General features: G+C 36.2%; 2 protein-coding genes across 2 annotated transcripts; one reads left to right on the plus strand and one right to left on the minus strand.

The window, feature by feature from the left end:
* The first annotated feature begins 8,936 nt into the window (after positions 1-8,936).
* LOC115989331 lies at positions 8,937-13,094 on the plus strand. The gene is made up of 2 exons (XM_031113000.1): positions 8,937-9,370; positions 12,310-13,094. The coding sequence occupies exons 1-2, from the start codon at positions 9,066-9,068 to the stop codon at positions 12,932-12,934; spliced, it is 930 nt and encodes a 309-aa protein (XP_030968860.1). The 5' UTR covers positions 8,937-9,065; the 3' UTR covers positions 12,935-13,094.
* A 286-nt stretch (positions 13,095-13,380) lies between these two features.
* Positions 13,381-17,135, minus strand: LOC115993002 (pentatricopeptide repeat-containing protein At3g02330, mitochondrial). Its single transcript, XM_031117263.1, has one exon. It carries the CDS (start codon positions 16,948-16,950, stop codon positions 14,314-14,316), a length of 2,637 nt encoding a protein of 878 aa, XP_030973123.1. The 5' UTR covers positions 16,951-17,135; the 3' UTR covers positions 13,381-14,313.
* Positions 17,136-18,275: the final 1,140 nt, after the last annotated feature.

Consider the following 18,275-nt stretch of genomic DNA (forward strand, 5'->3'; position numbering starts at 1 on the left):
GTCAAAATATATTTTTTCACTAAAATTATTTTAAATTCTATTTTTCTCAAATAGTACTTTCATATATAAAATAAAATTAATAATTTTTAACCCCAAATTTAGAGAGTTACATAATTGTGCTTTAAAGGTATTTTCAACTTTTGTTAAGTATAAAATTTTATTTCTTCCCCATAATTCGATAATAATTACACTGGGTGAAGGAGAATACAAACTCTTGACAATATACAATTTTTTTATTGGAACTTTACAGAACTTTTTTTTTATAGGAAAGGGATTTTACAAAACCTTTTATATATATATATATATATATATATATTTTTTTTTTTTTTAATGGTGAAAGTGATGAGATAGTAACAGCTTTATAATGGAGTCAACTTCGAGTGAATAAAATCGCATTTTTCAAACAAAAGATACACAACATGAAATTGGACCTAACCTTGGATAGGTAGTATGTAACTATCCCTTTTTTTTTTTTCTTTTCCATTTACAAATCTTTTAAATCCCATCCGATCTTTCCTTTGTTGTCATTCTATCGGTTGCTGTCTTGCTGATGTTTACCATAGTGGCTTACATGCCTTTGGAGCATCCAAATTGATTCATACCAAGTCTTGCTTTGTTAAGTTCATTTTCTTGTACTTAAAAATAAAATTTAAATGTAAAATTTACTAGTACTTCAAAAAAAAAATAGAAGTAAAACGACTTTCCGGTGAAAGGCTAAAGAAATACTTTCAAAAATTAGATTAAATTTCTGCATGACGTGCATTTCATCAAGGATTCTATGCACAACTTGATGGGAATGTAGGAAAGTATAATTTACTTTTTATGTCATTGAAGACCAAAATCAAGTTAATGATTGTCAAATAAGATAAAGTAACATGATTAGTTGCTGTAGTTGCTAGAAAAAAGTTGTGAAATTGAAATAACTAATTAAACTATAATTTAAAAATCAAAATATCACTGACTTTTGTTAGTAATCCACATTATAAACATATATTCCATTTTATTGTATTATCATCTATAAAAAGTTGAGCTCAAAAGTCTTATAGCTCATTGACATGAAATTATCTCTTTTATAAGCTCATCTTTCCCAATGTTGTAATTATCAAATTTATTAAAAAAAAAAAAAAGATGTTCAAAAAATAACAAAATATAGTTTTTTAGGGTATCGCCCGATCAATATAAGTTATAACTTATAAGGCGGAACTACATAAGCTCTAGAATCTTTGTACTTCCTTTTTCTCAATCACATTATCACAACTTTCTACGACTACTCAATGTCCCATATATATGAGCCCATATAAATTGAACTAGTTATGACTTCTGAAGATGATCATCTTAAAGTAAACCATTAGTTTCTCTTTGGATGTGTTAACGTATATTATGTTATGGGCTTTAGGCCCAATTAGGTTACTTGTATAACACATTTGTACTTGTACTACACTCTACTTGTACTGCACACATATGCCTCTTATATAAAGGCAGTGATGTATATTCTTTCATTCATGAAATACAATACAAATTATTCTGTATTTCTAACATGGTATCAGAGCCACTGCTCTGACCTTTTCTTAGCAGTCTTGTCTTCATTAGTGTGACTTCCTTTCATTTACTAACGCTTCCGACATCACAACTGCCGCCACAGCCTCTCGTTGTTGAACCTCCGACGTCATCCAGCCGTCGTCCTTGGCTTCCGGACCTGCAGCCGCCGTCGTTAAGGAGTTTCACACTGCACAGACCACTGCTCTTTGCATCACCGCTGCGAATATTGCTCTGATTTCATTTTTGAAGGTACCACTGAGATCGTCCTGCGCCGATCTACATATTCGTGGAAGCCTCGCCGCCATCGGAGACCGCACGCGCCCACACGCGCCGCCAAAAGCTGCTGCGACGCTAATCACGCGCCACCACGCACCGCAATTTCCTTGCACGCGCCGCCACGCGCTGCCACGGGTTCTCACGCGCCGGATCCTGGTTTGCTAAAGTCATCCCCTCTGCCACGTCAGCCCTAGCTGCGTCAGCATCCACTATTCTGCTGACGTCATCGCCACGTCATCCTGTGACGTCATCTGCTGGCCGTTGACCGTTGACTTTTTCAGGGTTGACTTTTCTGTCCAGGTTCTCCTTACCCAGTTTTTCGCGTAGATTTCATTTGTGCAGTCTATTTTTGCATATTTTGCTTCAAAATGAAGAATAAGGACAAGTCTTCTTCCTCTTGCAACAATCGTCGCCGACAATCCAACAAACGTTTTTGCAATTTTTGCAAACGTTTTGGCCATAATATTGAGACTTGCTATCAACGCAACAAATCAGCTATTTCCATTTCTGTTGCTACTGTTGCTAACACTGAGAGTGTCCAACCTATGGCTCCCGTCTCTGCAAAGTCTCAGTCTTCTGGATCCACTTTCACCATTTCTAGAGATGACCTTATAAATATTATCGTCAATGTCATTCGTACGATTGATAATGCATCTTATTCCTCTTCTCTCTCAGTTTTATCTGGTATGTCTCCTACCTCTTGGCTTATGGATTCTGCTTGTTGCAATCACATGACACCTCACTCGTCCTCATTTTCTGACCTTAAACCTGCACCGCACCCTCTTAATATTCGCACAGCAAATGGTTCCACAATGTCTGGTCATAATATAGGTTCCGTTACGACCTCCAATCTCTCGGTTCCTGGAGTCTTTAATGTTCCTGACCTTTCTTATAATTTATTTTCTGTTGGACAATTAGCTGAGTTGGGTTATCGCATTATCTTTGATTATTCTGGGTGTATTGTGTAGGATCCGAGGACGGGACAGGAGCTTGGGACTGGTCCCAGAGTTGGGCGTATGTTTCCCGTCGACAACCTTCGTCTTCCACTTGTTGCTCCTGTTTCTGTTGCTGCAGCTGCTACAGCTTCTTCAATTCCTTCCCTTGCACTTTGGCATGCTCGACTTGGTCATGCTTCTTCCTCTCGGGTACAACAATTAGCTTCTAGAGGTTTGTTAGGTTCAGTGTCTACAAAAAATTTTGACTGTGTTTCGTGCCAATTAGGAAAACAACCAGCTTTGCCTTTCAATACTAGTGAATCAATATCCACTGATATCTTTGCCCTTATTCATTCTGATGTTTGGGGCCCTTCTTCTGTCTCTAGTATTGGTGGGTCTCGATATTTTGTTGTCTTTGTTGATGATTACTCTCGCTATAGCTGGATTTTTAATATGAAACATCGTTCTGAATTATTGCAAGTATATTCTAATTTTGCAAAAATGGTTGAAACTCAGTTTTCCAAACGCATCAAAATTTTTCGATCTAATAATGCTCTTGAATATACTCAAGATGCTTTCCAAACTGTTTTGCATTCCTATGGCACTGTTCATCAACTAACTTGTCCAAGTACCTCTCAGCAAAATGGTAGAGCCGAACGGAAACTTCGTCATATTCTTGACACTGTTCGTGCTCTTCTTCTCTCTGCCAAAGTTCCTGCTCCTTTTTGGGGCGAAGTTGCTCTTCATGCTGTTCATACTATTAATCGCATTCCGAGTCCGGTTATCCAAAATCAAACTCCATATGAGCACCTTTTTGGGTCATCTCCAGACTATCACCACCTTCGCTCCTTTGGTTCTGTTTGTTTCGTTCTTCTTCAGCCACATGAGCATAACAAACTTGAGCCTCGGTCAAGGCTTTGTTGTTTTCTTGGCTATGGCGAAACTCAAAAGGGGTATCGGTGTTATGACCCTGTCTCTCATTGTCTTCGTGTTTCCCGCAATGTTGTCTTTTGGGAACATCGCCTCTTTGTCGAGCTCTCTCACTTTCGTGCCTCCCTATCTTCCTCCTCTGTTTTAGATCTTTTTCCAGATGAGGCACATATTCCTTTTGTAGCTGCTCCTGATCCTCTTGTAGTTGCTCCTGATTCTCTTGTAGACTTCTCTGTCCAACCACCAGATATCACTGATCCCTTTCCTAGTTCACCCTTTAATGAATAGGTGGAAGATGAACAAGTTGAAGACGAGCTACCCAACCCTAACCCTGAGCTTGGGTCCCCTGCTCCTGCTCCGCCTGAAGATCTTGCACAAGACATTCCACCTCGTCACTCAACTCGAGTAAGATTTATTCCTACATATTTACTTAACTATCATTGTTACACTGCTCTTGCTACATTACATGAGCCTCACACCTATCGTGAGGCTTCCACTGACCCTTTATGGCAGATTGCAATGAAAGAGGAACTTGATGCATTATCTAAAAATCATACTTGGGATTTGGTGACACTCCCTCCTGGGAAATCTGTGGTTGATTGTAAGTGGATCTACAAGATTAAGACTCACTCTGATGGGTCCATTGAGCGCTACAAAGCTCGTCTTGTTGCAAAAGGTTTTACACAGGAGTATGAGATTGATTATGAAGAGACCTTTGCTCCGGTTGCTCGTATCTCATCTGTCCGTGCCCTCTTAGCTGTTGCTACTGCCCGTAAATGGGATCTTTTTCAGATGGATGTCAAAAATGCATTCCTTAATGGGGATTTACATGAAGAAGTTTATATGCAACCTCCTCCTGATCTCTCTGTTGACTCAAACAAGGTTTGTTACCTTCGACGTGCATTTTATGGCCTTAAACAAGCTCCACGAGCTTGGTTTGTCAAATTCAGCTCTACCATCTCTCATTTGGGTTACATGGCCAGTCATTATGATTCTGCCTTATTTCTTCGTCGCACTGACAAAGGCACTATTTTACTTCTCCTATATGTGGATGATATGATCATAACTAGTGATGACCTCAGTGGCATTCAAGAACTCAAGGATTTTCTCAGTCAGCAATTTGAGATGAAAGATCTTGGACATCTCAGCTACTTCTTGGGTCTTCAAATCACTCATTCTACTGATGGACTTTATCTTACTCAAGCTAAGTATGCTTCTGAACTCTTGTTTCGAGCTGGACTCACTGATAGCAAGACTGTTGACACTCCAGTTGAGCTTAATGCGCATCTGACTCCTTCAGGGGGGAAACCATTGTCTAATCCCTCTCTTTACAAACGATTGGTTGGCAGCCTAGTTTATCTCACAGTTACTCGTCCAGACATCTCCTATGCTATTCATCAGGTGAGTCAGTATCTGTCTGCTCCACGATCAACTCACTATGCTGCTGTTTTGCACATTCTTCGATACTTGAAGGGCACCCTCTTTCATGGCCTTTTCTACTCAGCTCAGTCTCCTCTTGTACTCCGTGCATTCTCTGATGCTGATTGGGCAGGAGATCCTACTGATCGCAGGTCTACTACAGGTTACTGTTTTCTCCTTAGTTCTTCTTTGATTTCTTGGCGAAGCAAGAAACAAACTTTTGTGGCCCGCTCCAGTACTGAAGCAGAATATCGTGCTCTTGCTAATACCACATCTGAGCTCCTTTGACTACGATGGCTCCTTAAGGATTTGGGTGTGTCCACCTCCTCTGCTACTCCCCTTTATTGTGACAACCAGAGTGCCATTCATATTGCTCATAATGATGTCTTTCATGAACGGACTAAACACATCGAGATTGATTGTCATTTTATTCGTTATCATCTTGTCCATGGTGCTCTTAAGTTTTTCTCCGTCTCCTCCAAAGATCAACTTGCAGATATCTTCACCAAGTCACTTCCTAAAGGACGTACTCATGATTTGGTTGACAACCTCAAGTTGGTCTCACATCCACCTTGAGTTTGAGGGGGGCTGTTAACGTATATTATGTTATGGGCTTTAGGCCCAATTAGGTTACTTGTATAGCACACTTGTACTTATACTACACTCTACTTGTACTGCACACATATGCCTCCTATATAAAGGCAGTGATGTATATTCTTTCATTCATGAAATACAATACAAATTATTTTGTATTTCTAATAGGATGGTTGGCTTCTTATACCAAGTGTTGACAAGTTTTTGATGCTCAATTTTTTTAAATTTTTTTGAAAGTGTTGTTAAGTATTTCTTAATTATTTTTTAGGTAAATTATTCCTACTCAATTATTAAAGTCTAAAAGAATGTCACCAACATTAGCCATGTCAAGGCACTTTAACCCGATTAAAGTTGAAAAATAACTTGAAGCTGAAGCTAGAATTTTGGGTTTTAGCATTAAAGTGCTTTTTTTAGCATCCATTCCATGATGACTACTCTAATTATCAGACTAAAATATCAATTGGTTTTTGGTTTAAACAGAGTTCAAATATTAAATCTCTTATTCAATGATAAGAAACTTTACCAGTTGAGGTAACTGGAATCTATTAGCGTTAAAGCGCTTCAGTGCACAGTTCCAACTTGTGGTAGAAATAATGAATTGATATAAATGTGTGCTTATTTTTTTTTAAATGAAACTCAATGCCCACCCATTGTTTAGAGAATAGCTAAAAACAATAATAAGGATAAAACTTAGATACATTACTATAGTTGCAGTATATTAGATTTTTCAATTAAATTAAAACACATTTTTCTAAAAATAAATTTCAAACACCTGATTGCATTGACTAATAAAATATAAATAGTATTGTATTTTCAAGGACAATTAATTTTAATCCACCGAAGTGTTTGAATTGAATTAAATAACCCAATACTATGTTTGTTTTGGCGATAATGTTTTCCATAAAATAAATCATTTTCCAAAAAGTATTTTGCATAAAACTATCTCATTTTCCTATATTTGGTTGCAACCTTAAATGAGTTGAAAAACAATCTCTTAACTTTCTTTATTTAGCTTACTGTAAGACAAAGTTGTTTTTCAAAAAAATTTAATGGAAAACAATCTCTAAAAATAAGTCATATTTTTCTGTTAACTAAATATAATTTTCCTTTGACTCATTTTTTCTGATGCTACTAAATATTAGAAAACATGAAAAACTATTTTCACACAACATTTTCTATCAAAACAAATAGAGACGTATTATATCTTTAGATTTTGTAACCAAGTTTTACCATAATAATAACAATATTAATATTAAATATTGACCATCATATCACTTTTGTTGGGTTTTATATTGTCTTTTCTCACGTTTAAAAAACTCTTTAACCACTTTTTTTATTAAAAAAAAAAAATTTAAAAGGAAAGAATTTTATGGAGAGCAAATTGTGAAAAGACCAAATTGTCAAAAATCCCGATCTACTGGGGATTTTTAAGGGCCACTTACATTGGATTCACAAAAATAGGTTGACAAGAGCTCATCATGCAATGGCATACCACAAGGGGCCATTAAATAAATAAAAAATTGAGAGAGAAAATATTTTCCGCTGCTAAAATTTGAACCTGGATTAATTCAACATAACGAATTTTTGAATTTGCTACAGCGGATCTGGTGATCAAATTATTGTTTTATAATTTTATTTATTCTTATCTTTTTGTTAAAGACAAAGCAATTAATTTGTTTTGAAGTAAAATATTTTTCGGAAAATGTTTTCCCATTTTTAAGTATTTGTTTGTAGGTAAAATATAGTCAAATTTATAAAATATTTTCTATTAACAGTAAAATTATTTATAAAAAATTGTAAAATGTTTTACATTTGAAAATTTTGTAAAACATTTTCCAAAAACATATAGTAACTTCCCCCGTCTAAGTCACTAGGCCACTGATCTAGTGGCTGAAGACATCGCTCTAGAGACCTGTGCTTGTGGTTCAATGGCTGAAGACTTCGCTTCGGCAACCGATGCCATCGATCCAATGTTTGGTGACTCCATTATGCACTCGATGCCAGCGGTCCAATGTTTAAAGACTTTAATTGCTTCGACAACTAGTGCCAGGGATGTAGTGGATAGTGACTCTTCTCCGCGACTAGTGCCGACAGTCCAATGTTTGGAGACTCCACTTCGACGACAAGTGTCGACAGTCTGGTTACAAAAGACACCTCACCAGTGATTAGTGCTGGTAGTTTGGTGGCTAGAGACGCTGCAATGGTGACTGATGTTGGTAGTCTAGTCACCTTAGATACCACTACAACGGTGATTGTCGGCACTTCGGTTGGTAGAGTCACCGCTTTGAATGCCAGTTCTAGCGGTCCAGTCACCAGACCTCCAACACCAGCAACTTCAATGTTGAGCCATTGATTTTAGTGATTTGCTTGAAAATTTTTACTTGTCATACCAATTACCTAAACATATTTTACTTCAAAACAAAATGGGGCGTAAAGTTTTTGTCACTTAAATTTTCAAAAGTTAGATTCTCACCCCTTTCGTTACCCCTTTCATTACATCTGGTTTGAATGTCTTTTGATCAATATATTATGACAAGGTCCTTTTTTTTTTTTTTTTTGATGAGATGATGAGGTCCATTAAGTTCTATAGCTCAAAATAATGTCATTCAAAAAAATGCTGTTTTGAATCCTATTAAAGTCATGTCAAATATTATTTTCACTAAATTGTAATTTACATCTTTAAAGTTTTAAGTAATTTTAATTCAGTTTCCTTAAATTTTAAAATTTGAGTCCATAAAATTAGCTTGTTTTTGAGTTAAGGTGTATTTGTATAAGTTATTGAAAAATTGTGTTTTAAGTTTAAAATGAGCATTTGTAAAAAAGTTATAAGAAGTTGTAGTTGCAAAACATAGTTTTGAGTTTTAATAATACTCTTTTTTTTCCAAAACACCTAACTAAACAAACCATGAATATGACACTTAACTGACATCTTATCATGGTTCATTTCATAATGGAAAAAAAAAAAAAATTCTATCTTTTAATAAAATAAAAAATAAAAAATCCAAACAATACATAATAGTCAAAATCGAAATTTAGCTCAATTGCTGAATTTAAGAGATTTGATTTTTAATCCTTGCCTACATTAAAAGTCAAGTGGTATCTAAGTCTACTATTAAAGAGAACAATATTTAGAAGCAGACTTCATAGTTTGAAATTTTATTAAAAAAAATTGAAATAAAATTTCAAAACTATTGAAGGAAAAATCAAAATTACCCAAAAAAAAAAAAAAAAAATTACCGAAGCTTATATATAAATTGCAAGCTAGGGAAGTAGTAGCATAAAAAAGAAGGAGACGGCAGTTGCATAATTGCATTGCATGTGTTCGTCAAAATTCCTGAGAGAAAGAAAGAACAGAACACAAGACAAGACGACATGGGCAAGAGAGGAGGAGGAGGAGGCTCCGGGAACAAGAAATCAGCGCAAAAGTTGTCATCTTCAAATGGGTTTCACAATCCAATCTCATTGAGAGAAGAGATCACTGGAAAAAAGCAAAGCAAAGGAGGCAACTCTATCAATTCCAAGTCCATGTTAAAGCTCGAGCATTTGCAGAAGCTTGCAACGTGGGCCAGTGGGGAGGCCGCTATTCCTTCTTTGGGTGCTTTTTGTGGACAACGTTTGGCTACTGTAACGGAGGCCACGGGGGCGCCACCGAACCATTCTCTGTTCTGTTGTGAGAGGTTGGATTTCTTGTGTACTTGATTAAAGAGTAGATAGAGAGTATGGTTTTGGTTGGGATTGAATGATATAGAAGAATATATGATATATGTGAATGACTCTGATTAGTTTATTGAAAATTCAAAGCTGACCCAATAGTTTTGCAACACAAAAGGGTTGACAGAAGTAGTAAAAAAGACTTTTTTTTTTTTTTTTTTTTTTTTTTTTTGTTTTGGATTAAGAAAATGACATGTTAATTGAAGAGTTGATAGAGAGTATGATTTTGGGTAGGATGTAATGATGGAGAGGAATATAAGTGAAATAGCCTGATTAGTCTGTTAGAGAATCCATAGTTGACCCAATGGTTTTGTTCATAAAAATAGTTGATAGAAGTAGTAAAAAAGACATGTTGATTAAGAGTTGATAGAGAGTACGATTTTGGATATGATAATGATAGAGAAGAATATAAGTGAAAGACTCTGATTAGTCCGATGATAATCCATAGCTGACACAATAGTTTTGCAATTAAAAAGAGTTGATAGAAACCGTAAAAGAGACATTTAACTAAAGAGTAGATAGGGGGCATGATTTTGGATACGATGAAGTGATGAAGAAGAATATTGTGAATGATCGTTGAGAGCCTATGGTCGACCCTATAGTTTTGTAATTAAGAAGAGTTGATAGAAGTAGTAAAAAAAGACATGTTAATCAAGGAGTTGATAGAAAGTATGATTTTGGATAGGATGATATGATAGAGAGGAATATCAGCGAACAATTCTAATTAGTCCGTTGAGGATCAATGGCTGACGCAGCAGTTTTTCAACTAAGGCTTTGTTGTTTTATTGGGAATTGCTTGTACCAGTTTGGGCTTAGGTTTGCAGGTTATTTGATAGTTAGTTTGGTATGGATTGCATGGTTACATCTTTCTTGCACTTTAGATTCACCTGGAATATTAAAATTTTTCTTCTTGTTGAATATGGTAAACTGTTTTGACAATAAAATTAGAGCATAGAGTAGGAGAACAGATGGGATGTCTTAGTGAAAGTCCTGTTTGTAATTTGTTTGAATTTTGAATTGCTGCTAAATGGAGAACTGAAAGTGTATTTAGTGTAGGTTGAATAGTAAAAGGGATTTTATGCAGGGGAAGGAAAATATTTAGAGAGAGAGAGAGAGAGAGAGAGAGAGAGAGAGAGATATTGCTGAGATGGAATTGAATGCGGGATCAAATGTGGATTGGTGTCAGCTTAGTTTACACTAATTATACCTGTTGATGACCGCAAAATTACAATAATAGTTAGTGTGTATCCATGCTTCTGTGGTTCACATGATAACTTAGTAGTAATGACATCCTTTATGGTTTTCAACCCACCTCTCCCACCCCCACTATCTACCTATATAAAAGAAGCGTATCCAGGTTTCTGGAATTAGGGTGATGATGGAACCTCAGAGAGTAATCTTATTAGGAGAGAGAGATGGAGAAAAGAGAGGAGAGAAAATGATTTTCTATCTCCATTTTTTATGTTAATTTACAACGTTTTAAGTTAGTTTTTGTCAAAAAGAGTAGTTGCCACCAGTAACTGACTCAAAAAGAGTAGTTGCCACCAATAATTGACTCTCCAACTAGTACATCTTTTTGCCTTTTTGGAGCCCATCTAACTGCCCACAATTGGGTCCAAACAGACCTTATTTCCAACATAGGTAAGTTCCATTGGCATTAATTTAGTTTCGATCATCAAAATAACCGATGTGCATGGAGGTGCACGTGCACAAACTTTTAATCTTTTGAAGTTGCATGTAATTATACTGAGAGTTATGTGGTTTTGTCCAAATAAGCTTTTAATGCAAGAGCTGAGTCTTTGCATTGGGGAGAATTTAAATTGAGATTTTTGTTTATTTGTTGTGCTAGCCAATGCTAATGCTAAAGAATTAAATGTGTTGGAAGTGTGGAATAATATGTTCTTAGGTGTTCTACTTAATGTAAATAGGAAGAAATTTAAATGGAATTCGAGTGATTAGATCGAATGAGGGTGTTCTTTTTGCAGTTATGCTCGAAATTGGTTAGAGTAAGTCAGTATGGAAAGTAGTTGGCATGTCTCTATCACCTTCATTAATATATGCAAAGAAGTTTAATAGAAATCTTGGAAATTTTCAACACCCTTAAGACCAGTGAGACGATATGCATATGGAATCACTGTCCAAACCACAGGCATAAACCTTCAAGAATCTAATACAAATCATAAGCTTCATTGAAACAACTAGAACCTACACATGGGTTTTTGTCTCTCAAACCATGAATAGATGAACTTTTATTATCGTCCTATTTGCCAAGTCTCTTTGGTGCAAATTTTGCTTAGTTCAGTATTGACAACATCTTAGTCCCAACTCCCAACAAGAATCTAGCTACTTGGTCTTTGTTAGGACATATCATTTGATCAGTGAGATTTTTATTTCTTGATCTTCTTCAGTGTGGCATTAATCGGCTTGGTGATTTTGTGCATTAAAGAGTTGCATCAGTGTATAATATCATGTAACCTTCAGGATATTGAAATTTAAATAAAAATATTGGTCTTAAATTGATTAGCAAATATGATGTATCAAATGGAGTTCTTCAAATAGTTGTTTTATTTTTTATTTATTTATTTTATATTCGCCTTGTTGGATATCCTTAATAACTGTAAGAATTTTATGAGTTGAACTACCCACTGATTATATGATAATATATATTTTTTGCTTGATTACCTATTTACATGGAAGCAAGGAAATGGTTGTTTCCTGTTACTTTCAAATTGTACTAACAACATCTACTTATTATGAATTCTAGAGGAAAAGTATGCCACCAACATTGATTTGGATTGTTTGCTGGTTTCGTTTGTATAGCTTGTTGGACTTATAAGTTAAGCTCTTTCCTTTTGTGGTAAATAACATATAGAGTGACTCTGATTGCCACGTAACTGTATTGCAGATGTGAAACAATTCTTCAGCCTGGGTTTAACTGCACTGTTCGAATAGAAAAGAATAGGGCAAAGGCAAGACATAGGCGCAAGAAAACTAATGGTTTTACACAGAACAATGTGGTGTACAAGTGTTACTTCTGTTCACATTGGAATCTAAGGAGAGGGACCCCAAAAGGACATATGAAAGAGATATGTCCCTCAAAGGCCAAAACATCTTTAAAATCAGAACCTGCAAAATCCAGGCTTCAGAAGTGCACTAGCTTGGAGAAGGTCGCCAGAGGCAAAGATGATACCTATAAAACAAATGAGATAGCTTCACCAGCCTTAGCCAGTGAGAATCCTACCACAGATGGTCCTGTATCTCCATTGATCCCTACTACAGATAGTCCTGTGACTCCATTGGTGAGTAGTGGTTCTACTTTGTTGGAGGCTAGAAGGAGAAAGAGGAATCGATCAGCATTGAAGAAATCAGCTGGACCTGAAAATGATTCTACCCCAATAGATGTAGAAAAAACTGTTAGCTCAAATAAACAAAGAAGAAAATCTTGGACTAGTTTGAAGGAAATTGCTGAGAGCACCGAGTATGTTAGCAGTCGAAACATCACTAATTTGGCAATCCCTTTGTTTATATAATTGGGACAATTTCTTTTATTTTTAATTCAATTTTGTTATACTTCAGTAGATCAGTACTGTTGGAGGGAAATCACTGGGTCTTGTGTAAGAGTGAGGGAGAGTTGTTTATGTTGTACTGAAACAAAAGGCAATGTTATCAAAGCAGCTACTACCTGACCAGTTAACCTAAATCGATCCCCATTGACCTCCTTAACAGTAATTTCTAAATTCACTTCCAAAGTTCCAATAATTTTATTAGCCTTGAAAACCTGCATAGAGAATGACGAGTTTCAAACTATTTTGCTTTTTGCTCTTCTTTTGGAATTAGATGCACATTAGGTGGGAAGACAAAAAGAAAAGTATTTCCCTCTCTATCTCTCTCTCTCTCTCTAACGAAATAAGAAAAGAAATGTAGAGTTCAAATTAGAAGGCACATGAAAGCTCTTATTATTTAATAAAAGCTCTTATTCAATCTAGCACAAATCAACAAATTTTCAGAACAATATGTACTGTACAGGCATGAAGTGATCAACAGGTGAAGTATTCAAATCTCCTATATGTTGCATTCCACATGGAATACCAAACAATTGTACATCCTCGTCATGTCATGACAATACATGTTTTATGAGAAAATTCAAAACATGGCTTTATCACCTAGAGATTCCAGTTCTGCAAAGGAAAATTTAGATAACCAGCAAAAAGAGAAATAAAATTACACTGATGGTTATAGAATTAGTTTCTTCATCAATCGTTATGTTACTATATTGAAAATCACTATGGCAATAAATTATACGTTGATGAGCTACTGGGAGCTCCTTTTCCAATATAGTGATCTCTTCAATGGTATCCAAGCAAAAGGATTTAGCTTCTTCAGGTGAAGAAAAACTCTTGGTTGCACCTAGCCAATTCTGAAACATCGAAGGGTTACTCATTTATTTTATTCTCTCTCCCCTCACCTGTGATACTAAAGACTGCCTTACCTCTTCCTCGCCAGCTCCGTTGGCGAGACCTACACCAGCAGGCCTCCCATCACTAGCACACCTGCAGTCACCACCCATCACCGGTTATACTTCCCATTTTACCCTTTTCCCTCACGTCACCATCGGTCAACCTCAGCCTCATGTCATCCTTATAACCCCAGTTCTTACCATTTCTTCTTAAACATGGCGACAATGATCTCCAAATTTCTAAGAACTCTCAAATTATATAAGACAAATCCCAGTGCAATGTCACAAGTTGTGTGGTCTTCCCACAAATCAATTAAATTACAGAACTCCGGGTCCTGCTGAATGAGCTGCTGGACTTGTGTCCAACTCTTTTGTATCTGTTCTTGAATAATTCTGAATTTCCATCATCGCCAAATAAATGAAAAAACTCATGTTTGTCCTGTGGTTGTAAAACTACATAATATACACGCAAGATCTAAGCTCTTCTTGCTCTTCGAGTTCTTCAGTTCCCTCATCAAGCACAAAATCAATATCTGGAACATAACCATCCCACTTCATCTCATTAATTAGCACACCAAGCTTCTCATATATATCTTTGCATCTAGGATGAGCCTTGTCACACACAAGAAAGGTGTGAACCTCATCTTTTACCTCAATCCAACTGCAACCCGGTTCCTTTTTCAACTTATTGTACTTCATTATTTTTCTCATCTCTGAAACTTCACCCCACATACCTGTATGTGCATAGATATTTGATAAAAGGATATAAGCGGAAGAGTCTTGAGGGTCTAATTGCAGGAGAGAATTGGCTGCTTTTTCTGCCACCTCTACATTCCCATGCATCATGCAAATACTAAGAAGATTTCTCCATATAATATCATCAGCTTCAAAAGGCATCTCTTGAATAAGCTTCAAAGCCTCATTAACTTTACCGGACCTGCCTAATATATCCACCATACATGAATAATGCTCCAAATGAGGATCTAAACCATAGTCGCTTAGCATAGAATGGAAGTATCGCAACCCCTTCTCAACATGCCCAATGTGCCCACAGGCGCGGAGAACTGAAACAAAAGTGGTATGGTTTGGTTTCACATTTTCAAGCTGCATATTCTCAAAAGTTCTTAGGGCCTCTTCTCCAAGACCATAGTAAGCATAGCCACAGATCATGGCATTCCATGTCACGGGATCTCGCCTAAGTGCTTTCATAAACATTAGTTGGGAGTCTTGCATGACTCCACATTTTGAGTACATATCAACAAGAGTGCTGGCTATATACACGTCTGATTGCAATTGCAGCTTAATAATTTGAGCATGGATTTGCTTCCCAAGTCCAATGGTAGCCAAATTAGCACAAGTATCAATAACTGTTGCATAAGTGAAGTTATCGGGGTTTACACCCCTCTCTAACATCTGAGAGAAAAATCTCTGAGCACTCTCACTTTGATTTTGTAGAGAGAATCCAGAAATTATGGCATTCCATGAAACCATATTTGGCTCTTCTGTTCTGTCATGGATCTTTTCTGCCTCTTCCATCATACCACACTTGCAGTACATATCCACAAGGGCACTTGCAACAAACACATCCAACCCCATTCCAGATTTGATAATTCTGTTATGGATCTCCATGCCACAGTTTAAAGCTTGCTGACTTGCACAAGCTTTTAAAACACTGCCGTAGGTGAAATCATCAGGTTCCATTCTTGATCGAAGCATCGAAAGAAATAGTGAAAGTGTTTCCTCTCTGTTTTCATTTTGCTCATGAGCTGCAATAATTGCATTCCAAGATACAGCATCTCTTCTTCCTATCTCATCAAACACAAAACAAGCTTCAAACAGAGATCCACATTTACCATACATGTCCAACATGGCATTTGCCACACAAATATTTGACCTCAAACTACTCTTGACTGCTAATCCATGTAGTTGAAGTCCCTCCAAATGGCTTTTGATCACTGCACATGCCTTAAATGCACCAGATAGACTTATTTCATCAAAACCAAGGCCAGAATTATGTAAAAGCAGAAATAGCTCCAGAGCTCTAAAACCTTGATCACTTCGAGTATACCCAACAATAATGGCATTGTAAGATTGCAAACTACGGTTTGTCAATGAGTTAAATACCTTTTGAGCGTCAGGCATGCTGTCACATTTTGCATACATATCTAGAGTGGCAGTTCCCACAATGACATCAGATCCAAAGTTGGCCTTTAAAGCATGTCCATGCAACTGCATGCCTAACCTAAATGCAGATAAGCCTGCACAGGACCTGAAAACACTAGCATAAATAGATTGACTAACAATGGCTCCTGCCATCTGCATCTTCTTGAACAGTTCTAAGCCCTTAATGAACTGATCATTCTGAACACAACCCGCAATAACAGCGCTCCAAGAAACCCAATTCTTTTCAGGCATTTCATAGAAAACCTGAATAGAGTCATCTAATTTCTTACATTTAGCATACATATCAACAAGAGCACTTCCTGTTACCACATCGTTATTGAAACCTCTCTGCACTGCATTTCCATGAATCTGAATACCCAAGTCAACGTCTTCCATTAAAGAACATGCTTTTAAAACAACAGCCAACGTAGTATGATCAAACACTGTTCCCATTTTCTGCATTTTAACAAAGACATCAACAGCTTCACAATAATCATCGTTCTGCAAGTACCCTGAAATCAAAGAATTCCATGACACGACATCCCTCTCAGGCATTGAATCAAAAACTGACTGTGCAAACTCCATCTTCCCGCATCCCACATACCCAAAAATCAGAGTGTTCCAAGACACTATGTCTCGTTGACACATTCTATCAAACACATGGTTAGCATATTCCAAGCTACCACATTTCACATACATCTGCATTAAACAATTGGTAACAAAGACAGTGGGCTGAAACCCAGTTACAATCATGCGAGCATGGGCTTGTTTGGCTGGACTCAGAGCTCGTTGGTGTGAGCATTGTTGGAAAGTGTGGGAAAAGGTTTTCCACCTTGTGGGTGTTGTTTGGTTTGGCACAACAGTACTAAATGGAGAAAAAGGTACAGTTTTGTATAGAGGCGATGACAAGAAACAGAAGAGCCTCATTAACAGAAAGTGAAGAGGCTGTAACCATTCAAATGAATGATTGTTTTTTTTCGGTTTGCTGAACGATTTTTTTTTTTTTGAGTAAAATGTTTTTCTTTTATTTAAATAAGTCTTTAAGGTACAAGACCAGCACAAGACAACACCAAAAGCTTAAGCAAGATCTCCCAACTAAACCGAGACAACAAAATGAGTTTTAGCAGAAAACTATAAGCCACAATATTATTGGACTTACAAACATAAATGAGACATATAATAACTACGAAATTTTACTTAGAAAAAAAAAAAAAAAAGAAGAAGAAAACTACGAAATTGTATACATAAAAACTCGATAATTTTTTTTTTGAGGGGAAAAAAAAAAAAACTCGATATTTTCCTTATATGCTCTTTTTTCATATTATAAAAAAGGTATATATTAGTAAATTATTTTTAAAAAATATTTTATGAAAAAAATGAAAAAGTTATAAATTTTTTTAATAACTTTTTCAATTCTTTATAAAATGTTTTTAAAAATGAAAGAGATAGCATACATTATATTAAAAAAAAAAAAAAACAATTATCAGATATCCCTCTTTTCTCCTCTCCTCCCCTTCTATCCCTACTCTCCTCACCCCCTAAACTTCCAAACCTAATGGTTTCAGATTGTTGTGGAAAATAAATATGATTTCAATATTACACCTTTCCTTCTAGCCATCCATGTTAACATGGCTAGCTATACTTATGGTTTTAAGTAAAATTTATCCCATCTGGTTGATGATTGTAGGCACCTTCTCAGCAGGTTCCCCCCATCACAAGATTCAACACTGCTTTAGTTTTAGTGAGGCTAATCGTTGTGCAGACGCTTTGGCAAGAATGGGTGCTGGGATGCTCTCTGATTTTGTTTCTTTTGATTTAGCCCCTGTTTGTATTTTGGAACAAATTAGGCTTGATGCCTTAGGAACTCTGTATTCTAGGCGCTGTAATAGCAGCGTTGTTTTTTTTTTTTTTTTTCGCTAACCAGCAGCGTTGTTGTTTTCTAGCTTTGCTAACCAGCATATAATGAGTTATGTTGATTTTGTTTTTTGTGTGTGTGTGTGTGTGTATAGATGGTCATAATACTCCGGTATTCCAAGAGAAGTTTGTGTTTTCGTTAATTGAAGGCCTTAGAGAGATAAGTGTTGCAGTTTGGAACAGCAATACAGAAGACGATTTCAGTGGCAGCAGAAAGTAATTACTTTGTCTCATATTTTTGTTTTTTTAATTGATTTTGTGTGCTTTTTAGACCCTTTTGGATCAATTTTATTAATTGGGTGTTTTTTTTTTTTTTTTTTTTTTTTTTTTTTTTTTTT

Source organism: Quercus lobata, chromosome 5 (assembly GCF_001633185.2).
Source record: "Quercus lobata isolate SW786 chromosome 5, ValleyOak3.0 Primary Assembly, whole genome shotgun sequence".
NCBI lineage: Eukaryota > Viridiplantae > Streptophyta > Magnoliopsida > Fagales > Fagaceae > Quercus > Quercus lobata.

Coding starts and splice junctions, on each gene's coding strand:
- LOC115989331 (XM_031113000.1), top strand. CDS start 9,066: ATGGGCAAGAGAGGAGGAGGAGGAGGCTCCGGGAACAAGAAATCAGCG. Junction 9,371..12,309: donor TCTCTGTTCTGTTGTGAGAG/GTTGGATTTCTT, acceptor ACTGTATTGCAG/ATGTGAAACAATTCTTCAGC.
- LOC115993002 (XM_031117263.1), bottom strand. CDS start 16,950: ATGAGGCTCTTCTGTTTCTTGTCATCGCCTCTATACAAAACTGTACCT.